The sequence below is a fragment of the Vanessa atalanta genome, chromosome 29 (assembly GCF_905147765.1).
Source record: "Vanessa atalanta chromosome 29, ilVanAtal1.2, whole genome shotgun sequence".
NCBI classification, from domain to species: Eukaryota; Metazoa; Arthropoda; class Insecta; order Lepidoptera; family Nymphalidae; genus Vanessa; species Vanessa atalanta.
Genome location: NC_061899.1, coordinates 634,545 through 661,051, shown reverse-complemented (window position 1 = coordinate 661,051; position 26,507 = coordinate 634,545). Strand labels below are relative to the sequence as shown.

Sequence of the window (26,507 nt, the reverse complement as noted above, 5' to 3'; positions counted from 1 at the left end):
TACAACGACAAAAAAAAAAGGTTTATACGGGGTTATGCTTATTATTTATCTAATTCTAATGACTGATATTGAGGACGATATGACGATATTGACAATTGTTAAACATGGCCAAAAAACATATGCCCCGGAGCTGCGTCGCGTAAACCACTAGAATCATATACATTACGATACAAACGCTTTACGTAAACCCTTACTCTATCCCTGGGAAACCGGAACGTTTGGCTTTTAATTAAATAATACGCCAGACAGTCAACGAGAGAAAAAAAAAACAGCAAAACAGGTTTCAAAAACAATACTTATCGGTATAAAATAAGTGAGCATAATTATAGTTGCTTTTAATTGTGCCGTGTGATAACTTATCAGAGAAAAGTTGACGCAGAGTTTGCATTTAATTCTCAAGGTTTCACTTTTATTATTCTCATCAACGTATATTTTGTTGAGGATTGTCCATTTCGTCATTTGTGCTTAATTTGATCTGTTCTCATGATGTCACCTTGGCTTTGAACATAGGATTGAAAAAAATAGAATATTTGGTGGTAGGGTTTCGTACCCACCCGTCTGGATAGGTGTAACCCCCTATATATTGTACCACTAAACAGAAATGGCAAGGGGAGTCTAACTATAGGCACAAGGGACAACTAGGTTCCCAAGTTTGGTGTTCTAGATGTCAGGTATGATTAATATTCTTACGGTACCAATGTCTATGGGCAGTGGTGTCCACTTACCATCAGGTGGTAAAATTGCCAGACTACCAACCAAGTTAAAAAAAAATTGTTAAATTTTTCAGAGTGTTATTTATATTTGATGCAAGTTCTTTTGCGTTTTTATTTAATATTACTATTGAAGTATTCACAAAACAAATAACAACGAATTTAGCGAAGAAAGCTTGTGTCATAACTAAAAAAAACTTGTTCTAGATACAAAGATGCCAAGTGGACTCCCCTATGACGCAACATCTAATATGTTCAATTTTACCATTTAAAGTCTAACCTACTTATCTCAAATGACATAATATATTGCGCTTTACCAAACGCTGGCATGTATCCAGGTGCAAGGGTATTACACGTTGATAGTATTAAACTTCGGCCATTCCTTTGCAGGGCAATTTCATTTGTCAAGTTATGCAATGCACTGGTGCAGTGGGAGGAAGCCTACGACCTTGATAGTTGTTTTCGATATTCGCTTGAAGTTTATGTGTAGATCTAGATTTAAACAATAAGATATTATACTGGTTTCTACGTTGTATGTCTAAGACTTATACCGATTGAACTTGGCGAACATGTGGCTTTTGAATATGTATCAGCCCAAACAAGAGTCTCTGGGCAAATGGTATAGAATAGGATTGAAAACCAGAGGACTTTATGCGTAAAATGGGATAAATTAAGAGTTTATTTTGATATACAGAGATTGTCAACGATATAAACAAAATGAGTCGAGATGACCCAGCGTTAACTGAATATTGCTTGTCAAAACCGGAGCCATTTAAGACCCATTTAATTTTCATGCACTTAATTTGGGTTATAATTCATCTCAAATTCAGCGGTGCGAGATCAATATTGCACGCATTGGTGGAATAAGCTCCAAGCCACAAACGGAGAGGAGACCTTAGCCCAGCAATGGGACATTTCAATTTTACGCCCTGGAATATCATTAACATTGAAACAGACCGTAGACTGTTTACTGGAGTTGTTTTCGACTGTCACATTGTGAAATGTCGTATAAAAGTTGATCTTGCTCGATCAAGTATTTAATATATTAACTGAACTTCCAATTACAAGGACGATGGTTTAAAAAAAAGTTGTTTTACTACACTGTGTATTGAATGCAAGTTTTATTGGACGGTTGTTCAACATATTAACATGACCTGGTTTTATGTGGTTCAGTACAGACCAAGTCAAAAACAAATATTGGATGAAGTGTTCTCAAAACCCAAAACGGTGGCAAAACTCGACTGAATGTGGAAACCTCGGCTATTCTAGTAGATAAGTCAGAAGAAATTCAAAAATAGTCAATAGTAATATTAAAAAATTATAATAATACATATTTAAGTCTGTTGAAAGGTTTTAAATTAGTCTTTTGGATAAGTTTGTTTGTTGAAGGATATAAATTATTTTCAGGATTGTAAAATACCTTAAAATTTAAAGAATCGCCAACAGTTCGATTAAAAAACGAACCCATGTAAGCTATACTTTTTGCTACCGTAGTCGACTGATTGTTCCCTTCCTGACAATATTACTGGTCAATAAATTTTACCCTAAAGTCTCTCAGACTGATATCTCTGTTGGGGTACCACAAGGACGCTTTCTATCACCTTCCTTTTTACTTATCTTTGTGAATGAAACACCCAAAACATTTTCTTCTTACTGCACCCTTACCCAGATGCTACCTGCGATTAAGGATCGAACTGATTTATTTAGTATGATAACCTAATTAAACCAATTAAACCCTCGGCTATTTATGACGTCACAGCTATAAAATTACATATAATAAAATTAAACATATTTCTCGAGGGTGATGATCGTACCATGAATATAAATTTGCATCATTATCTACATTTATAAGTTAATTTCGTTTTCTCTTTCATCGAATACTTTGACGAAATGACATTTAGACTAAAATGAAAAAAAAAATTTATAACATCTCTCTTTCTCTCTCTCTCACTCTCCAACTTTTATAGCTATTATAACATATATTTACAAGAGTTACACTTAAAACATATCGATGAAGACATTTATTATAAATATGAAAGTGAGTTTCTTTTATCTTCCCACGCCTCAATGCGTCAATTGATCGTCATGAAATACATGCATACTTAAAAAAACGGAGACGGACATACGCTACTTATAGAACACGATAGAATTATATTATTATAGATTATACACTAGTCATTAATTTGATCATGATCCAATTCTAAACTGCCTAATAAAAAAAATAACTGCTCCCTTGGTTATGCATAAATTTATTTGGTTTTTTTTTTTTAATTAGAGAATTGTATCTACTATCGAACTCGAAGACAAAAGCGTCGTATATATATTTAATTTCATCACAATCCGTCCTGTCGTTTGACATACGACAAACTTTCGCATTTCTTATCAAGTAAGATACCGGGTGAAAGAAATCGTGAGAAATTATTTGAACAAAAGTATTAAATTAAAAAAAAAAAACACAATTTGGATTGAACATATTTGATTCATTTACATCGAAAGTAAAATAAAGTGAAAGTAAAACTCAACTTAAACACGACCGCATTTATAAACATAAAATATTTAATACATTCAATATAATTAAAGATCCGTTACTATCAACTTAACAGACATTCGTATAATACATGTTTTAAACGTTCATATCGTATCATACATGTTTTAAATATTCTTCAAGACATAAACTTAAATAAATACTTTTTATTCAAAAGCATTGTTAAAATCGTAAATGACGTCAGAGAATTACGTCATTATATTTATTAGGATTTGATGTCAACTGTTTTTTTTTTTTAATAATCATAATGTTATATAGCTACTACCTAACTGCATAAAGTTTTTAAGAAACCGTAAAAATAAACTTAAAAGCGAGTATTTTAATCATGACAAAATTACGGTAAACATTCTATACGTACACATATTATTATTTACCATTTTTTTTATTTTTTTTTTCTTCAATATAACACATACGACGAAAATTTAATTTAATAAAAAAAAAAAAAACATACCTTATTATATTGTAATTTAATTTAACCTTATAAATATTAAACGACCGAGATTACAAATTTATTAAAGAATTATAATTAGATGTAGTTAATTACTAAAGATATCTGAATGTGTAATTGTTCCAATAGGAAAATAAGCGGAAATATTTGTTATTATTTGGATATTAATACAATAAATAAGGATAATGAATATCTTTCGTGTCCTGTTAATTATAGCAAAATAGATATTTTCTTAAATATAAAAACAATGACTGCCCAAAGTAATTTTTTTATGTCAAAAAAATACGTAAATACCCGCTTTACTTACTTAAAACATAAATAATATCTAGTTCATATTTATGTTTATATTATTTATCGTGAATTATAATATTAGAAATGAAAAACCATTCCTTTAAATTATTATTGACAGGATCAAAGCTTTTATAAATTACAATTATGCTTTGTCAGCAAGAAATTTCCGATTTATAGTTAAATACTATGAATGCGAAACATGGTGAACTACATTAAAAAGTTAAAAAACAAAAGCCATAGCAAACCTGTTTGCAAAAATCTCACGATTTCGCGGGGCCGGCTCCGGCGAAGCAACTTTTTTATTTTTTTTTCACAACACACAAATAACGACACAAGTAACGCAATTTACGAACTAAAAAATTATTACATTGGCGTAATATAATACTGCACTCACCTGGTTGCTATTCAATGACACAATTAAGCCGTAATTTAATTCACAGAGGTTTGAAAATGCAATTCTGTAGCGCACTCGTGACCCAGCGGGCATTAGCACTCGCAATGCAGCCAACGTGACGTAATGACGTAACCGATTTTATTTATTCTATTGGTACATTGTCCCAGTGTTGCTAAGCTAAAAATATTAGTTAATTTTCAAACGTTAACAAAATTCATTAATTTGCTTTACTATTAAAACAGTATCAAAGAATTATAATTGAAAATGTGTATAAAAATGAGTACTAACAATTTTCTTAAAAAATTAAAATAGATTGTCATTTGTTTTGGAAGTCATGTTTATGAACGCGTCTTAAACAAATTAAACTGTTTAAAATTGAATTAGAGCAGCTTTCAACCGTCAACCGTTTTACTTTTAAATTAAAAAATAAACGAAAGCGTCCTGTCTGTTATTATTGAGTTTAACTAATTGTGTTCATATTTGAATAAGTGTTTTCTTCAGATATTCGTCTTTAATGTAAGTATACTTTATATTTTATGTTAAATTATTGTTTTATCATTTTTTATTATTTATTATCGTTTGAAAACTAAGTAATTTAATCACTTGATGTTTACATTTTACAATTTTTTATATTGTACAGTAGTTTTTAATTAATACAAGTAATTATAATGTAAGCTGTTGGCCGAGGACTAATGATAATAAAAATTATTCTAACTAGATTTATGCAGATTAATTCACAAACACAGTATATCTTAGCCTTATATAATGTGTTTATTAATCTACACATACTTTAGCTTAGCTTAAAAATATACCTTAAAATATTTAATAATCTATTATGTAGACTTATTTCATAATATATTTAATATATACTTGCCTATGAAAATATAATAAAGAAGTATTATTTCAAATTTGTATCTTATAATAATAAAATGTATATTATTATTATGCCGACTCCAAGTAAAATTGGGATAAGGGCAGGGCCGGACCGTAAGTTTAGGGGGCCTTGGACTAACACTACTTAGGGGCCCATCTAAGACATATCTGAACGTAACTTGAATGGGTTTGATTAATTGCAGGGCCCACAGAGCTGCAAACCATACAAACTGCTTAATTTAATAAAGTTATGGATTTCGCATTATCGTCTATTTTTGACTTTGACTTGATTTAGCTGGGGCCCCCTTGAATCCACGGCCTTAGAAGCCTAAATAGCCTTATGGTATATCTGGTCTTGAATAAGGGCAGGAGGATGATATGATATTATGTTATGCACATAGGCTTAACTGAAAATAAATTTTAAAAGTAGTAGTACCAATCATTTTTCATTGATTCATGGACTCAACGGACTCAGTGATTAGAACTGGATGACCAAAAGTTTTAGTAAATTTTTATGCTTGGATGATGAAATCTTTCCCCAGGCTCCAAAGCTTCTTCCGATGAATAGATTTCCGTATATGAAAGTTGAGGCAATTAATACATTTTTCCTTAACATGTTCTAAGACAGATAATTATTACTTAACTAATATGTCTAGTATATTGACTCTGCAAGTCTTGAAGTTCTCTTTAACATACTAGTTGTTTAAGGTGAAGTGTTTCTATAATTCAACTTGATATAAGATTTACTTAACTCACAATTAATTTATTATTTTTCAGGATAAAAATGGCTTCAGTAGAAGAACGTCTCAATAAGCTCAGGGAAGAACGGCTCGCCAGAGAAAAAGCTAGGATTGAAAAGGTATCTTTATTTTATTGTATAGGTAGACGGATGGGCATTTAGGCCACCTGATGGTAAGTGGTTACCATACTATAGACATTGATGCTGTAAGAAATATAAGTAATTTCTTACATTGTAAAGCATCACCAACGTTGGCAACTAAGATGTTATGTTCCTTGAGCCTGAAATTACACTGACTCACTCACTCAACAAACTGGAACACAATTATACTAAGTAAAGCTGTTTGGTGGTAGAATATCTGATGAGTGGCTGATATCTACCCAGATGGGTTTGCGTAAAGCCTAAATATTTATGTAATTTATTATTTACAGCAACATATAACCATCATCAGAATTTTTAGTTCTACCTGAATTGTCAGCACCCAAAATACATTTATATATATTTTTTTGTATAAATGTTAAGGAAAAATCTTTTGTATAAAAATCAAAAAGTAATAACATCATATCTTTGTGAATATCAGCTTACTTTATAATCTCTCCATGCAAGACAATACACTCGGTATTGCATTTGTACTTTTCTATCATAAGTAAAAACTAAAAACTATTAATGTAATTATAATTTATTTTTGTGCATGAAAACTATTTAATGGTTATAAAAGTAAATTAATAAGTCTCTTGAAGATTCTTTGAATATATGGAATTTTGTTAAGATTGCTTGTTGATTTAAAGAATACATATAATTGTGCCAGTATTAAAGCTTTGTGTGAGACTATGGAGGGGTGCAAAGTTCTCATCATTTGGTCTATTGTCAAATAGTATTATTCTGGTTTGAAAGATGAGTCAACTAGTAGAATCAAAATCAAAATATACTTTATTCAAGTAGGGTTTTACAAGCACTTTTGAAACATCATTTAACAAACTATTTAAAGTAAAGCTACCCCTGGTTCGGAATGTAGATACTACTGAGAAGAACTGGCAAGAAACTCAGTTGTTACTCTTTTTCAACATCTAAAATACAGTCATGTTATGTCTATGTTATGTCTCCTGCCTGGAAGCCGAGCATTACCTCCAAGCATTAGCTCCACGCATTTTTATCATCAATTATATTCAAATCATCAAAGAATTACAGGTATAATGGACATAACATCTTACATTCTATGATGTTCTTGGTTCTGACTGTTTAAAAAGTGCTTTATACAACTTCAACCAAAGGCTGAAGGTGTCTTGTCATTAGGTGAACCACATATGTATAACATCAGCATTGTAAAAATAAATTTTAAAAAGTACATTTTAAAATTTATGTACCCCATTATGATACCTTAACTAGGTTTTTTTTACAGCTAATATTGTTGCTTAGGGTGGAATATACTAGGACTAATTTATTTTATTTACTTATTTTGTAAATTTATCAACAGTGTTCATTTACTTTTAATAAATTTCACACAAATTAATACATAATTGTAAATTTGTATTTTTTTTCAGTTGCGGGAACTCAACTTAAAGAAATATGGAAAAAATGATGTCCAACTGCCGAAAAACTCTTCGACTGTTTCTCTTCCCGTCAAGTCTAAATCGGACGCAAGTTGCGTTGCGAAAAATAATGTAAATTATGTTAAAAATAATATACAATCAAGTGGCCTCAAAAGGCCATCTTCAATACCAACTATAAAAAAGATTCCACCAAAAGAATCTAACAATAATGGTAAAAATGTTCAGAGCAACAATACCAAACTATATAATAAAATTTCTAATCAAGTAAATACCAACATTAGAAGAGATAAAATGACAAATGTATCAAAAGTTGATACTAAATGTCCAAAAGCAGTAAACATGAATGGCAAAGATGTAAATGCTGGAAAACCATTGAAGGAAATCACTCCGGAAGTAAATATTAAACGCTTTAACGAAATTTGTGATAAAAACCCAAAAATAACAATAACGGAACCAAAAGACACTAACAAGAGTGTTAACAATAAAGTTAATCTAAAAAACGATTTGAAATCTCGCAAAAGTTTAGCGGCTGTGTCGAAAAACGACAATAAATCTAGAAACTTCGATAAAAGAAAAAGTGTACAGCCAAATCAGATGGCTAATAGCAATGGTAGAAGGGAATCTGTTTTTGATAGACTTTACAAACCAAAAATGGTCGCACCAAAGGAAACTATAGACAATGCTCTCAAGCTGCGTACAGATCCTAATTATTTGAAGAAAGTTATAAATGATTCTAGATTAATCATGAACAAGAGGCATACTGTCTTCGAAGTTAAACCCACTATGCCAGTACGTAGATCGATATCAGCGGTACATTTGAAGAAAATAAGCAGGAAGGAACTGGGCAACTGCTTTCACAAATGGGCATCGATTGGAGAAAAGATAGACAAAGTACACCTCAAGGATGTCAATGAAGACGATTGTATAAAAGGTGAAAAAGTTGTATCGGCCGTTAAAAGTGAACGGAAAAAAGTTAAATTTCAAACGCCTATTCCTTACAACTTTAATACACCAAAAACGGAAGAACTACAGTCTAAACTGCGAAATTGGTTGAAGAAACGAGGGAAAGCCATCGATTCATACCATCATTTGCAATGTTTTGGCTTACATAATCTTTCAAGGGACATTAGACCTTTGAATATAGACGCACCGAGATTTGAAGAATTTGATGACGACGATAAAGAGAATGTCGCGCTGGATCATGACAGTGATAACGAATCGTATTTAGAAAACATGAACAATAAAAATGGTGACCTTAACGAAGAGAAGAGTGAGATTGGATTTCCGACTGAGAACTGGCGTAGAGCGAGCTACGTCAGCGATAGCATTGACTGTAACGAGAGCTATGAAACTACATTGACGTCCGGGGATGTGATGCATCACGTCGATGAACTGCTATTGGGTGCTTTGAATGACTTGACCGAATTATTGAGAGAGGTTAGTTGATTTGAAACAATGTTCATTATGAAATGGCTATCAATGATATAAGTAATTTCACCTGTAAATTCACGGAATATACACCTATATTATTGATACAACCTTTTCTTAGTGAGTTTTTGGGCAACTGTGCATTGCCCAGAAGCGGACACGGTAATTCCGGCATAGTAACTAGTTACGGATGCAATCTATATTAATATTCAAAATCTCTCAAAAATCACTCATAAAATTGGAGATGTGTACACATTTCTGTGTTTCTAGTGGTGTACGATAAAAGTTTTTTTATTTATATGAATACATAATAAGTAATAATGGCGTCCAGGGTTTCGACTGGGAGCAGTGCGCGCGCTGGCTGCGCGCCATCCGCGACCGCTTCCCGTCGGCGCCCGACAGCGCGCCCTACTGGGAGTGCCGCGCCGCGCTGGAGGAGCGCCGCGGGGACCTGCCCGCCTCCGTGCAGTGCTGGGAGCAGGCCATCGCCAAGGGCACCGAGGTGAGGCTCTCGAAGTGGTTACTTCGCATAGTTATGCATAGATTACAATATTTCTTTGTCCACAATGATACCAGATTTTTTAAATAACATAAATATCCCTCCTCTATAAAAAAGCCTCATTAGGGCTGAGGGCATTCTCGAGGTCAAACAGATCAAGAGAAGCAGTCTAGCCATTAGGACGAAGCAGTGATATACTCAAGTGATCTTGTGATGTACTACAATAACTTTGAAATCACCGCTGGGTTTTACTTGGTAGTATGACCTCCACATCACCCCGCCCCCTCCTCAGCTCTATGTGGGTATACACAAATCCATCGGTTATCCATATTCCATAAGATTTTGTATCCCAAACCGAATAATAATTTCCTTAATTCTTTCTTACAGCAATCCGTGGTTGAAGCGAACTTAGACCAGCTGCTGGACAAGTTCATGCAGCTCAAGATAAGTCCGAGTTCAGGGCGACGTCAGGTCGATCCTAAGCTGGTGGACGTGAAGAATATCTTTAAGAGTACGATCATACGTTTCGCTGTTCAGCAGGCTAAGTTGTGAGTATTATTTTTTAATTTAAAATTGAGACAGGAAAATTTAAGTATTGCCAAGTAATAAACAAAAGTTTTCACTTTTGTTTGGTAGAATTTTAAGCATTTTTCCAATTATTACACTCAGTAAGTGCTGTGTGAATTTGTGTTATAATACGATAACCTCTAATGTAAGCTTAATGGGTCTGTATCACTAGAATGCCAAACACGTCCAGCCTGATCATAAACATGGCATTGTAGTTGAGGTTTCCTATCATTTTGAAAGATCTTTCAGTTAATAATGATGTTAATTTTTTCATTTATCTCGTTGTTATTACTCTCATTAATAAATAGTGGTCATCCTTGACGTCGCTCGAGTTGTAAGGGTTGGTTGTGGTAGGTGGTATGGCTTTCTTTGAGTTGAAGGTTGCTTCATACCAAATTTCATCAAGTTCGGTTTAGTAGTTTGACCATGAAAGTCTAACAGGCAGTTATTTTCGCGTTGCGGCGTTTCTAATATCGCACCCCCCTCGTGCGAGATAGTGAATGACACTCACGCCATCTTATGCAAAAAATGTGTTACGGTTATTGCACCAAGTAAAGTGTTGCTTTTTTTTTATGGCATTGGTTGGCGGACGAGCATATGGGCCACCTGGTGGTAAGTGGTCACCACCGCCCATAGACAAAGGCGCCGTAAGTAATATTAACCATTCCTTACATCACCTATGCGCCACCAACCTTGGGACCTAAGATGTAATGTCCCTTGTGCCTGTGATTACACTGGCTCACTCACCCTTCCAACCGGAACACAACAATACAGAGTACTGTTATTTGGCGGTAGAATATCTGATGAGTGGGTGGTACCTACCCAGACGGGCTCGCACAAAGCCCTACCACCAAGTTCAGGACACTTATTACGCATTGAACTTATTTTTCCGATTTATGCAAGTGACGGTCTCCGGGGGTGCGATATTAATATTGAGTATACTCTTCTCTAATAAAACAAAAAATAAATATGATATAATTAAAAAAAAAATTAAATTACCCGCCGTGAAAGAAATCGGTCAAGATGATATCAACAAACATTGTCATTAAATTATTTTTTTTCTAAGATTTCGTATATTTATTGAACAAATCTATTTCAGATGTGTAAAAATATTATATATAATAATTCAGTGCCTCGGAGAGAAATTTTGCAAACTCATCTGTGCATGTGAGAGTATCATATTTAATAATTAGTTTTATTTATTTAAAAGTATTTGGTTAGTTTTAATTATTTGAAAGTATTCGGTTTGTTATTATGGTAGTTAGTACATTTTTCGACTTAAAATTGGGGGGATACGTTTTTAAATTCAATTTAGTTATTGCGTGATTATTGTTAGGCAGTATGTGATGTATGTATCTGAGTATGTCAGACATTAAAAATGAATCACATGCATACATATTCTAAGGGATGTTGTTGCGTCTATATATGTTGTGGAACAGAATGAGAACTATATATTTTTCAAGATGCCTCTTCACGCCTCGTTTGAAGGCACCCAGGTTATAAGAGGAGGGGAAACACGTGTGCTGGTAAAGAGTTCCATTTTTTGGCGGTGCGACAAAGAAAACAGTTGCCAAATTTCTTTGACATCGCGAGCCAGCGCGCGTCTATGAAGGGGAAGCAAGAATTAGAAAGAATAATTATAATAATATTAATATATTTTTAATATATTCTTATATTAATTATGGAGCGCAGAAGAATAATAAAAAAGCTAAGCGTAGTGTGTGATGTAAGGAATGCGATAATATTCGATTAATTAGATAGAGAAAGAAGGATGTATTTTTAAATTATTGTATACCACTAGTATTGCACTTTATTTGACTCTTTACTTCATACGTTTCGGTACTTTCGCCATTTCTTCGGATATAGAACTCTATGACATAATTATCCAGAACGGTTCTGGTTACATGTCACTTATACCTGTCAGTCATTTTTAACCCAAGCCTTATCTTAATGCAATGTGATCCTACTAGGATTGAGGATTGATTGAGGAATACATTAAAAACATATATACTATCATAGTATTGTAATATGCACTGCTTTCTATTATACTATCCGACAAACAGATCTTTTATTTAAATATTGTGCTGCTAACCGATCGAATGATTATATATTATAGATACTTCAAAATAGGCAATTCCAACGACGGGACGAGTGAAAATAAATAACCATTGAAAATCTCGACCAGAGACATCGACATCGCGTTAATTAAATGTCGAAGTTGTTTATTTAGGCTAACTAATTTGCTTGGAATGGACTATAGATGGATGTATATTTATTTGTGACACAATTACCATTTCTCCCGATATTCAAAACGTCATTTCCTCACGAATTCAACCAATGATGTCATGTCAATTCAAGGTCACTGTAGTTTATTTGTATATACAGTTTACTCTTCTTGCCATTGGAATAAGCTATACGTATAAGTGCGGTTGATTGGTTCTCTTTTGAGAATTAATTTAGTGATTTTAAAACTAAATTAATTATCTAAAGTTCACGAAGATTTTAATGCTAATATTATTTTTCCAGGCGCCAATCTAATGAGCCGCCGAAATACACCGTGACGCCGGTACGACGTAGTTCCAGGCTAAGTTCGCATTGGCGCCAGACACCGTTACGAGTGTGTACGACGATACACCAAGCTTCAGAACTTGGAGCCGACTTCAAACCGAATAAGGCTTTGACGAAGACCCCTTAGTAGATTACTCAAGGTACACCGGACGGTCGATGGTTCTAACCTGGCTCCTAGGGCTCTTGTTGTCTCAACGCCAAATACAAGTTTATAGGATAATAGAAAAATTGTTGTTTGTTCGCCTGACTGCCAAAAAAAGTAGTGTAATATTTTCAAGGTTCATCTATATACATTTGTGAGTTAAATTATTTCACAATAACTTTTATAACTGCCTATAAGATTTGGCTGCTTGGACTAGCGTTGAATATCGAAAGTCGATAGACTATCGATAGTTACGGTGTTAGATACAGTATCGATAGTCGATCAATAGTATTGTCACGTGTCAGTACTATCGATAGTATTGCAAAAACCATTAAATTGAACCCAGAATATCGATATTTCAAAACTATCGATACTCTCGATAGTATCAATAGTATTGCTAACGGAGAGCTAACGATAGTATCGACAGTATTTTTGATATCCTGAATAGTTTTCGAGGTCAACTATCGATAGTTCTGCAACGCTGGCTTGGACTTCCTAATTCATTGGCTATAAAATCATTCACACATTTTGGAAGTTTAAATTTCTTAAATATAAATTGTATTATTTATTTAAAAAAATAAATAAATAATGTAATAGAAAGAGCAACTCGTTCTTAAGTTGTATTTTTTTCGAATTATACTCTTTTAATGGTCTTCTTTTCTCAGCACTGTCTCTATTGGTTTATCGTATCTTTCTGTCGAGGCTTGTATTGAAACATTTTGTTTTAATAAAATCATGTATTAATATCGATATATGTACATATTATGTATAATCGTAACGTTTATATAATAGTATTACAAAGCATTGTATTTTCTTGTTAACGTGTTCACTGACCACGTGGTTCTATTTGACCTCTTTTGACCCCCTCTTGGAATAATTGAACTAGGTTTTATTTGTCATCTGCCACCTCTAGGTTAGAAAGTATTTTTTTTCCATTAAATTCAGAAGACTTTTGTCCTCTTGCACTAGTACTAGTTCACACGAAAAGAGTATGTGTGTTCATTGTATGTTCTGAATACTTCTTTGTTATTAAAAATCATTCCAGATTAACTCGAAGTTTGGTTGTCGTGTCTTTAAGACTTTAATTTTATGTGACGAAATTAAATGATACCATTTTTGTAAAAAAATAACTACCATCTACTATTACTTTTTCATGGTTTAAATATTTTATAGATGACGGCTTATTTATTTTATAATCTATTTAAACCATAATCAAAGTTCCTGTTTTATGTTTTAAATGGTGAAGAAAACACATGTAAATAAAAATTTTAATGTTATTTTATTATTAGTTGGTAATATTTGGCTGGGACAATTTTTACGACTGGTATTATTCGTAATACCAAATTGTACATCTATTATTAGTGTATGGTTGACTTTTATTATACTGATAATGTTAAATGTAAAAATCTAATGATATTTCTTTATATTGTAATTCTTAATATATGCTTTGTAAAAATATTGTGTGTTTTTATTGAAGTTTATCTTCCTTTAATTTTTTTTTTGTAAATTATAGTAGTGATACTGTGCCTGATCTTAGTTACAAAATAACAATATGCATTTGACTTGAACGGAATCAAGATAGTTTCTATACCGTTGTTAAGATAATTTAATGAATTTAACAAATAATGCCCTATAAAAAACATCAAAATTAGTAAATAAACTTTTCACACAGCCTAATGGCGTTTGGAACACATAATAAATATATTTTTTATGTATATTTTATTACTTCTATAATAGTACCGTGTTTGTTCTGGCAACACTGAGATCAAATCGTAGAGACGTTCATTCATGAATGACAGCTATTATTTTAGGTTCCAGTTTAAAAAAATATCAATCGACGGAGGTGCTGTCGCCTGTCATTGTTCAAATAATTCGGATTTTTTACGATTATTTCGTAAAACATTTTCGAGTGTTTTTACGCGAGTTATAAAACAAAAGTGATTGTTGAGTGTTTGTTTTTAAGTGGTTTTAAACTTATATTCTCCTGCAAACACCTGATATTATAATTACACTCAATGGTGAGTCTGTATTTGTTAAATTTAGTTGAATACTTTCACTATAAAAATATATATCGTGTTGAATGCAAAATATATTTAAATATTTAAAAAGTAAAAAAATACACTTTGGTTTAAAAAATAGCAACCTTATAGAGAAAAAACTAAACTTTAAAAGAAATAACCAACTTTTAGTAGTAAGGTCGTTTTATTTAATTAAAAAATCAACAGGTTTTAAGTTTGCGGTATGCACTTTTGATATGTATTACAACATTGTGCAATATCGTAAGTTTGAAACTATTTAAATAAAGTGGGCTTTCGTTTTATAATATTTATGATTAAAAATATATAAATACAATGTATTTGTTATTTGTGTTTCTAACGTCTAGATTTCTGAGAGGAAACGAATGACTGACTCATGACTATTTTTCCATGCAGGAAAAAACTTTTAATAACTGTAAGCAAAGTATAAAAAATGCAACCTTATCAATTAAAAACGATGATAAATAATTTGTTGTTTATTTTTGCATTACGATACAAGATTTTAAGACATTATTATTCGGAATATATTAAATTAGTTTGTCGTAATAAATACGTTAAAATTGCATCGTTATCTTTACATAACAATTAAAAAAAAAGGTGATTCCTATAAAAACAGTTTAATTGTATTTTAAATAAAGTATCCAACAGTTAATCAACTGCTGGTCTAAGGTCTTTTAAGAAGGTTTGGAGCCTACCCCACCATTTTTATATATAAACAATGAAACTACTATGAATCTATCGTTATTTAAACTTTAAATAAGTGATCGAATAGATCCTTCATGTCACCTTCCTATTGTTTGTTTAATAATGTACTCTAAACGCACGCAAAAAATAGAATGGAGTAATTGTATTTCATTGTAACGATGTGTTGAAAAAAACCAGGTAAACCGATCTGATGGCCACAGTTTTTTCTCTGTAACGTGATATATTGAAATTCGATTGATTTAGTTGAGTCTCACGTATTATACTAGCTCGCGGCTTCGTTCGGGTAAAATAAGGGTCTACATTAAAGTTACTATTTTATCGTAATTAATCTATTACCATGTTTTTTAACGTTGTGATAATCTATGAGAAATATTAATCAACCTATTATAGTCTATTTCAATCGAAAATAAATAAACCTTAAATTTACGTTTTCCACTTTGATAATAGTAAAAAAGTTCTCAACTAATATATCTTCATTTATTATAATACAGTACTTTTCCACTTAACATTACTTACATATATCCACTTTCATTTTACCAAAGTTCCGATAACAGTTTAATAACCGCGTTTTACTAAATGCATATGTATGTATACACGGTACATATACCTAAATAACATTATTTACAATTTTTGTGTGTCTGTTTGTTCCGGCTAATCTGTAGAACGGCTGAACCAATTTCGACGGGACTTTCACTGGCAGATAGCGGATGTAATAAGGAGTAACTTAGGCTACTTTTATTTTAGAATTATATATAGAATAAAATCACGCTACAATATCCAAATAACTTAAATTCAAACATGTCACGAAGTCGTGGGTACAGCTAGTACTGTATATATTAATAGCGTAAGCCAAATTTTGTCCCGGTGATTATGGGACGATAGCTGCCCATAAAAAAATCGGTTATGGACTCATTTTAAAGAGCTCCAGCCGTAGATGTGCAGAAAAATAAAGAGGATTCTTGATTGCAATTCACTAAATTGTTATTATTAAACTATGAATTAATTTTAGGAGGAGGAAAAAGGTACGAAAGACACACTAGATCATAATGAATGTCATAGATCATGACGTTTATTTCGCTTTTGTCCTCTTGCGGTTGGAATGGACTAGTGCCACTGTCCCAGTCATCCTTCAAACCGAAACCCATCATTACTAAGTATAGTAGAATTTGTTACAAGTGTATGTTACCTAAGACTACAAATCCCTACCACCAAGTTAAACCGGTAAATGTGTAGACCCTAACCTAAAGGTTTTTTTTTTAAATCGGACTGATGAATCTAATTGAGAGATAATAGCGTTTAAACAAACGTTTCAGTGTTATATATTATTATATAGATAAGCGGTCGTGACTAACGCTATCGTAGTGATTTTTCGTGTCACTTCTAACGCAAATCAATTGAAGTGTGTTTTATTCGAGTAGATTTTTATAATATTTCAACTCCACTCAATAAAACCTCCATGGAGTCAACGGTAAGAAACCTCCATAGCTGATCTTCGTTAAATAGTATAGAACAAAGTAGATTACCGCTGTGTGTCCTTGTATGTGCTTTGATATTTAAAATTACATAACGGATTTTGATGCGGTTTTTTTTATAGCTAGATTTTGAATGTATAATACATGCACAATATATTCTAACAAAATAAATACTGATTATTTTAGAAGTTTCTAAAGTGATGTCGTAAATAAACACATTATTATGCGCTTACATTGCAAACGCTGGCTGAACCCTACGAGATAGATAAAAATAATGTACTACAGTATTGTACACCTTAAAAAGGTCTTCAAAAAAGTCCGCGCTAGTATATGTCTATCCCTTAGAGTTAACCATTTTTTATCCTTTATTTTTTACGAGAAATAATGTCTTATTTTCGAAGCGATTTTAAGCATTAATCCTTATCCAATTAAGTACCTCAAATACATTATAGATCAATATGGTTACAGCATGTAACTTAAATGAATATTTTCGAAGATATTACAGATTTAAAATGGGGTACGGTTTGTATTGTCTCATGACAAAACAGACGTTTTTATATTTAGATATCATTCATATATTTATTATCAGCATTGCACCCGTGCGAAGCCGGGTCCGGTCGCTAGTTTCAAATAAAAACGATATACAATGATATTAGTATTCACAATCCGAGTATATTTATAGATTTGTTGATTAATTTTGTCTATATATATATATATATATATTTTAATTTGTTATGTCATCTTAAATTGTTTATATTTTCCGGTATCTTATTATATGTCCGTGTATCATTGCCCGAAAAGTGAAAACGTTCTCTAATTGGGGGTTACAAGTTTGTTTTTATTTCTAGTATTAATAATATGTTGATAAAGAAATTACTAATATCCCTATTAACCTCTCCTTGTAAGCGTATCACTTGTGTTAGGAGTGAGGGTGACAATAGCCCAAGAGGTCAGGATCGATCCTGCGACCTTTTTACATCGCTGGGCGCATAAACCATTGCGCTATAGAGGCTTCTTTATATATCCTTCCATATAATATATACACGAACTTATTTAAATTTTTCACGTTATAATGTCCTTTAAATATTGTATTGTTCGCGTTGACATTTGTCACGGTAGGTAACGAAGTAATCGTTTATCTTTTTAAAATTGGTAATGAACGTACTGGACAAAGGCGTTAACATATCTGCCCAAGGCGTTGTTTTCAAATTACACTTACTGTCCATGTTATGAGGTCTTTATTAAACTTGTATTCGATTTAATTTAAACTTGGTTCTTTTTTCGTATCTTAACATTGTATAATCTGTTATAGTTCTGGCAAAAGCCGTGTGTTTTACCTACTAATTATGAACATCGAGTACGCAAATTATACCCTTCCTCTTCTAATCACTGTGAATTATCGGTTCTCTCTGTCTCAAATATAAAAAAAAATAATGTAATTATAATAATAACCAACTTCGAAATGCTTTTGATATTAATAATAATAATAAAGCCTTTTTATTTCATTAATATACATTATCAGATGTTCTACCGCTAAACAATAGTACTCAGTATTGTCGTGTTCCGGCTTGAAGAATGAGTCGGTGTAACTACAGGCACAAGGGAGATAACATCTTAGTTCCCGAGGTTGGTGACGCATTGGCCATGTAAGGAATGGTTAATCCTATTCAAACCTGAAAACCTATACCATAAAAAAAGATTAAACAAACCTTAATCTCCCATTTAACCTCCTTAGGAAATGAAGTTTAAATTCATTTTGTTAGACCCACTTCTTAATGCAGTGTGTGATATTCGGTTATTTTAAATTTGTTATCAAGTAGAAATTTGGGAATATTTGTTAAAAGGCGAGCGACAAAAGCAGGTACCTACTAAGTTGTTTTTTATTTGCACGTTCGTGCAATGTCAACGACCGGTAGGGTGACAATACTCGGGGATAATTATAGGACAGTACGTAACAGGTCATTGTCCAAAAATTAGACACAGTTGTTAAACTGTAACCATGAATCACATGATGTACAGACAACAGGACAAAATTAACAAAACTGATAACGTTTAGATATAGCTACTCCTAACACAACATGAAGTTGACAATTTTGGAAGAGCTCGATAAATATCAAGACTTATAAAACTGAAGCGTCAGTGGCGTGCAGACTGTACCATCTGTATTGTTCTCATAGTCATGTCATTGACTGGGGTCGTACCTAAAAAGCTACAATGCAGCCTTGGTATATTAAAGCTCATCACTGTTCATTTACTCCAAAAGGCAATCATCCTCAACACGTGCTGCGTCACCTGCAAGATTCTAATGACTTCTTCCATCTCATCTGAATGGCCTGTGTTTAGGATTTAGGTATCTCATGAGAGAGAAAATAAAAAGACAGTATAATAATAATCGAGCCGAGTCGAGATGGCCCAGTGGTTAGAACGCGTGCATCTTAACCGATGATTTCGGGTTCAAACCCAGGCAGGCACCACTGAATTTTCATGTGCTTAATTTGTGTTTATAATTCATCTCGTGCTCGATGAAGAAAAACATTACGAGGAAACCTGTATGTGCCTGCATTCAATTTCAAGAAAATTCTGTCACATGTGAATCCACCAACCCGCTTTGGAGCAGCGTGGTAGAATATGCTCCAAAAACCCTCACTTCAAAAGGAGAGGAGGCCTTTAGCCCAGCAGTGGGAAAATTTACAGGCTGCTAATGCTAAAATAATAATAATCTATTCATTTGCCAATTTGTAGGTAACAAGATTACACTATGAATCTTTTGCGTCCCTTACATAAGTGATTATCACGGTGTGCAATTGTAGTATGTATTTTTAATATTAATGTCATGCCTTATCAAATAAGCAATCAAATATAACGTAAAATTGTGTAGTGGTTTCAAAATGTGAACTTAACGCCTGAAGGAATTCTGACTGGAAGAATTAGGAATAGTCTTATCACCAGTAGAATATTCAAACAAGGGTTTATAACTTTTTTTAGATCTGACTTGACTGTGGTTTCCGCAATAACCCTACTCATTAGGCAACGCACCTGTAAGCCTGTGTTGCAATCCATTAGGTGAGCCTTCTGCTCGTTTACTCCAAACTCCATAAAAAATAAATAAAGTCCCGTCCCTAATTCTCTTATTAACTCATGATATACTACATACAGTATTTGTCAATGATCCACCATTTTTTGAGTCGGTTGATCTGAAAAGAATAACCTCAAATACATCATATCAGACCCACCTCATGGCGGTAACAAATCGAATATAAAAGCGAAAGTTTGTATCTATGGATGTGTTACTATTTCACGCAAAAACTACTGAATGGATTTTAATGAAACTTTACAATAATATAGTTCATACATCAGAATAGTACATGGGCTATCATTTGTAATGAAATTGTGTGAATAATACCCCTAAATCGCGAGTGAAGCAGCTCGCGAAAACTAGTAATATATTAATGCAATTATAATCAGAGCTCATGGTTTCCAGCGCGCCGTGTGGTGACACTAATAACGTCATCGCAACCGGTACTCGAAGTAAATTAATGTCTCCATTAATTTTATCCGCTTTGAATAATCAATTGTCAAGCGAAATAGCACTAAATGTACCATAATCAATTGAAATGGCGTTGATATACAAAAAACTTAATTATACAAAAACTAGACAGACGGTTATTAAATAATAAATTTAGTTTTAATTGTTTGAGTTAATTATGAGATAGAGAATGGTAGGTTCAGCGAGGGTCACGTGAGGTGAAAGGTCGTTGGAATATGAATATAATTTTAGTAATATCTTTATTTAAGTACTTATATTATAAAGATGTATAATTTGTTTGTTTTAATGGTGGGGAAGAGGGGGATGTGTTATATGTAGGTATGTCCAGAACTAATGATCAAATTCCAAAAATGTTTTCATTGGTCAGCTATTAGCATTATCCCTGAGTGCTATAGCACCCTATCTTTGCATCACATTAATAGCCTGTATATATATTTCCTACAGCTGGGCTAAGGCCTCCTGCTCTTTTGAGCAGAAGGTTTGGAGCATATTCCACCACGCTGCTCCAAAGCGGGTAGGTGGATTCACATGTGGCAGAATTTCGTTGAAATTAGACAAATGAAGTTTTTCTCGTGATGTTTTTCTTCATCGAGCATGAGATGAATTATAAACACAAATTAAGCGCATGAAAATTCAATGGTGCTTGCCTTGGCTTGAACCCGAAATCATCCGTTAAGAGTCTTCTAACCATTGGGCCATCTCGGCACTTTATCTTTATCTTTGCATATATTTAATTAATTAAAGGAACCGTTTCGATATCTCTGGAGATCAGCTAGATTCTAAATACACTTGATCATTAAGATTCTCAAGTAATTAAAAAATAAAAAATCTGCAATAAAATAGGTACAAACAGCTTAAATATTCATAAAAACGACTAAAGGATATACTTTAATTAAGTCAAGATATACATTCTCGAGGTCTTAAGTCCAGAAAAAATGCTATCAGATCTGAATAACTGTTAATCACAGAACAATGACACAGTATATAATAATTGCAAAGTATACATATTTTAACTCACAAAGGCGTATTCATGAATAGATCTCTAAACTGTACTAATATTATAAATGCGGAAGTAACTTTGTCTGCCTGTCTGTTGCTCTTTCTCTGACCACTGGACCGAGTTGATGGCATTTGGTATGAAGTAAATTTGAACTCCAAGAATGTACATACTTTTAGATACTTTTTATGCCTAACACTTTAATAATAAATACACTATAATTGTTATGTTTTGTTAATAGTCGCCATTAAAACATTGAAATAATTTTGGATAAAGACTTAACATGGCCAGTTCTTGTGATGGCATCACATCAAAAATCGAAATAATTTCTATTAGTTTCCGACTGCGATCTCGCCTGCTTGTATGGAGGGGTGGAAGTGTTTATTGAATCCCATGAAATATGAAAAACTAATATATGTTTATTCGTGTGTCTGTTTCGATTGTAATATGCTGTACAAAAATTTGACCTTGAAAATATTAATTACTTTTATTGAACGAGACGTTTCAGGTAACTCGATTGTTAAAGCAATGATTCGTACCAAGGTCATAGCTAAGTATAATTTCGAGGTTGACCTCTATTTCACCTTTTTTTGACATTAATAAAATGTATAACGAATTTCATTGGACGTTCCTAAAATGTTAATTTTTGTGGATACCCTATGTGGTTATTACGTTTTGGCGCTTGTTTTATGCTATAAATAAAAACAAACATAACCAGACTGACGTCTGTGTTTTTTGTATGATTTTCGTACGGAAGGGTAAATGGGTCACTTGATGGTGACCTCTGGTATACATTGGCGCCGTAAGTTATATTAACCGTCCCTTATAACAGTAGAGATGACCCAGTGGTTAGAACGCGTATATAATCAATGAAGTATCACCGAATTTCCAAGTGCTTAATCTGTTTATAATTCATCTCGCGAGGAAACCTGCACGTGTTTAATTTCAATTAAATTCTTCAACATGTGTTTCTATCATTGGAGCAGCGTGGTGGAATTTTCTCCGAACCTTCTCCACAATAGAAGACACCTTAACATCAATTCACTGCTGACCTTGGGAACTAAGATGTTATATCCCTCGTGCATTTTTACACTGACTCACTCATCCTTCAAATCGGAACACAACTTAAACTTCAGCTTTCCTAACTTATAAAATGAAATCATTTGTTAAAATAACATTAATAAATTAAGAATATTACTCAATATAAGATTATATATATAATGAAAAAGCGGCGGTAGCCCTACGTTTAATACAATTCTATAAAATGACACGAAAAGTGCTCGTAAAACTCTACTCGAATAAATTATATTTATATCAATCCTACGACCATAAAGAGTAAGTTCTCGTAAAAGCAACTTGATAGTATAGTTAAGACAAAATATCTTGAACGTTTTCTAGGTCGATCGTTACGGGCTTGGTATTCGATTTTTACGCGCGTGACCTTTTTTTGGGATTCTACGAACTTTTATTTATATAATATAGGTGTGTCTGTGTTGGGTTATATTTATGTTAACTTGGTGGTAGGGCTTTGTGAGCCAAGCAGCGCTACTTGGTACTGTTGGGATATAACATCTTAGTTCCCATTGATGTAAGGAATGTTTGAAATTTCTTACGTTGCTAATTAAATGGTGACCCCTTACCATCAAGTGGGCAATTAGCCCGCCCTACATATGTTATAAATATTTTTTTTACTATATGTGATTATCCATGAGGAACACTATATAGAAACCCCAACTAGGTTGCCTAGAGAAAAATTTCTGTATTTGGAATATCATGGCTAACGTCTCTACACATTTTCAATCCTAATAATAGTCCTTGAGCGTCCATCAGACTGACTGTATCAAGCGAAAGATCATCCTTATATAAAAAATTTATGACCTAATTTGCTTGCTGCAATTTGAACTAGAAATTATTTTGGACACCAACAATTTTGATGTTTAAATCCGCCGGTCGTCCAGTTACGGCTACGTTCTTTTTAACAAGTTCTAAAGGTCCAATTTAAGAAAATTACTTTCAGTGGAATAAAGGCTTAGTTGTGCTTTCATTTCGTTTACAAAGATGACGTCACCGACGCATCCAACATCCAATTGACTGGGGATTCAAGTATCTGTTTATTCACATGTATTTTGATTGACTTTAATCAATGTTAATTTAAAACTTAACAAGTTTAACGAGCGATGTTGACAATGACGAATATTTGTCGTGGAATTTTTCGTACTATACATGTTTTTATATAATCTCAGAAAGAAAATCATCGTAATTATTCGGTGTGTGTACAAGAATATGAAATTCACGCTTGTCACTTAAATAGTCTAAATTTAAAGCGTTCCTAATTATATATTAATATTATATGCCAAAACCATCTTTGGGTATAAGATTTATGTATATTCGTTCAGTTATGCTTTTAGTTAGGCATTCCAATAAAATTTAACAATAATTTGTTAGTACAGAAGATTAATCATGTATTTATGGTCTTTGTATGTCTGGGTAAAAATATCCTGTCCTCTCTAAGAAGAGTAAAAGTGCATATTGGTGAATATTAAATACCCATATAATAGAGTTTCATCTAAATCAGGAGGTTACCTAAATGAAATAAATTAATATCCTATCGATCACGGCCACTGTTCAGAACGCGTACATCATTACTGATGACTGCGGGCTTAAACCCAAGCAACACTGAATTGTCACGTGCATAATTTGGTTATGACTAATTTCGTGGTAAAAGGTTATCATCGTGAACTGCAGTTCAATGAAATTCTGTCACACGTGTCTCCAGTACCCAGTATTGGAGCAGTTCCAAAATGTATCCTCCAAAGGAAGACCAGCAGTGCTACAGTTACAGGTTGTTTATTTCAGGTTAAAGAACTTTATTACTCATAAAGAACCTTACAGTTCACTTTACAATGAGCAATACATATAACTTATAAATAAAATTTGTTTTAGTGGTAGAATCTGTGGCAGTATTCACATTGACCCAAAAAAGAAAATAAAAAACAAAATTAAAAAAAAAAAAAAAAAAACAAAAAAAGAATGTAAAAATTTTAAATTTCAACAATATTAAATTTGTGTTTTTAATATATGAAAGATATTTACTAATTTTATTAATATATATTTTCCTTTATAATTTTTTTTTATTTTTTCACTTTCATCTACGGACGATTTCGCCTCGAACGGTTCTAGTCCTATACCATGACCGATATGTTCAGTAGTGCCCACACGATTGACGCATACGCAAAAAATGACGCATAAAGAACAAAATGCAATTATTAGATAAACAGAGAAATATACATACAACCATAATTTTTTCTACTCGTCTAATCCAAACTGACAATAATGTCCAAAAGTTTTTGCATTATTGTCCTTGTCGTGTGTTTTCACGACGTTACATAGAAAACGTTTTTTTTTTATTATGTAATGCGTTTATTTATGACTAATCCGATCTGTCACGTCGGCCGTCTGTTTCCACGTTCGGATATAGTCGCCACGTGGCCGATAAGAGGCGATGAGAGTCAAAGATACAAAGTATTGCGCAAGACTAATTTTTATCTAACGTGATTTGTTGTATGTATGTAACTTATATTTCAATTAGAATGTTTTGTAGAAAGTATTGATACAATAAAAAAGTTAATTTGGTGGTAGATACCACCCACTCATCAGATATTCTACCGCCAAACTTACTTAGTAATATTATTGTGTGGGGTGAGTGAGCAAGTGTAACTACAGACACAGCATCTTAGTTTCCAAGGTTAATGGCGCATTGGCGATATAAGGAATTGTGACTATTTCTTATAAAAAGTAAATTAAAAGCGTCAATATCACACTGCTTGCCTCAAGTCTCCTTTCTTGAACATGAATTTAAGAGATATTCCTGCCACGAGTTGGTAGAGACCTATGTGACAGAGTTTCAAATGTTACATGCGGGATTCCTGACGATGTTTTACTTCACCGCCGAGCACGAGATGAATTTAAAACATACATTACAAATATTTAATCTCAGATGACTCAGGTTTTATCTATTGCACCATGTCGTATTTACAGCTAGCAAAGTCTCACTGTTGGGAAAATATCTCGTTGAGGAAAATGCTTAGAGCTGATTGTGGATATAGACACCTGTTGTAGTATTTCATTCAAACATAAAATAAAAATAATTTACGTGTCAATCCAGAACTTGAACCAGTTATAACCGGTTTTTATAAAGTTAAATCACCATGTTCGTATATAAATACTAGCAATTATAGATTTACTAGTAGAAGATAAACGCTAAATCATAAATATATTAGTGAATTAAGATGACCTGACATAATTAGATAGACATAATTTTTTCTTATTTTACAAATCTTTTGATAGCTGGCAGAATTAAATACAATAACAATGGCACAGATGCAGCAGATGGCTGTTGACCTGGTTGATATAACAGCTTCATAGCAACTAGTCCAAGCCTCAGAGGTCAGGTGTTAGATACACTGTGTTCCTTAAACGTAGCACTGACGATTACGTATGAAACAAACTAAATTTCATTCATAATATCAGTTAAGATTCATAGATTAATCGGTAATAAAAAAAAAAACAATTCTAACATATTTTTTTTTGTATTGTGTTTCATTATTTTGCTTCTTCAAACCCAATTGATAGGTGTTTTGTATTCTCAGAATTGCATGTTATGAGATGCAATTCTGAGAATACAAAACACCTATGTCTTGTTATGGAAACGCTTCCTTCGACCGCTTAAGTTTCACAAATAAAGTTCAGTCACACGTTACGACATTATACATGTGTTCAGAAATAATGAAATTTGAAAAAAAAAAATCGGAGAATAATGATCATTATTGTTCAAGAATTGATTTGCATAAATGTTATATGAGTTTCTTTGTAATATTTTAATTTATTCTTAAAAGACGAATGATTAAATGGGTCATCATGTTAATGGTGTTCTTGTACAGATCTTGATACAAAAATATGTATTAACTGCACCTCACACCGTCGCGCAATAAACCTT

General features: G+C 32.8%; 3 protein-coding genes across 5 annotated transcripts in view; 2 read left to right on the top strand and 1 right to left on the bottom strand.

Moving 5' to 3' along the window:
- The window catches only part of LOC125074983 (esterase E4-like), a 32,014-nt gene extending 27,522 nt beyond the window's left edge, over positions 1-4,492 (bottom strand). Inside the window, exon 1 of one of the 3 annotated variants that reach the window (XM_047686491.1) lies at positions 4,389-4,492. The gene's annotated coding sequence lies outside the window, so the exon portion shown is untranslated. Of the gene's footprint in view, positions 1-4,239; positions 4,354-4,388 lie in introns of those variants that run through there. The other 2 variants (XM_047686494.1, XM_047686492.1) reach the window with 2 other exon arrangements.
- A 286-nt stretch (positions 4,493-4,778) lies between these two features.
- LOC125075058 lies at positions 4,779-13,865 on the top strand. The gene is made up of 6 exons (XM_047686626.1): positions 4,779-4,904; positions 6,039-6,120; positions 7,542-8,987; positions 9,310-9,480; positions 9,865-10,025; positions 12,571-13,865. Coding segments are annotated over exons 1-6 (2,031 nt in total). The 5' UTR covers positions 4,779-4,902; the 3' UTR covers positions 12,740-13,865.
- Positions 13,866-14,588: 723 nt separating this feature from the next.
- LOC125075034 (probable multidrug resistance-associated protein lethal(2)03659) overlaps positions 14,589-26,507 on the top strand; it is a 55,327-nt gene continuing 43,408 nt past the window's right edge. The window contains exon 1 of the mRNA XM_047686581.1: positions 14,589-14,772. The gene's annotated coding sequence lies outside the window, so the exon portion shown is untranslated. The remainder of the gene's footprint in view (positions 14,773-26,507) is intronic.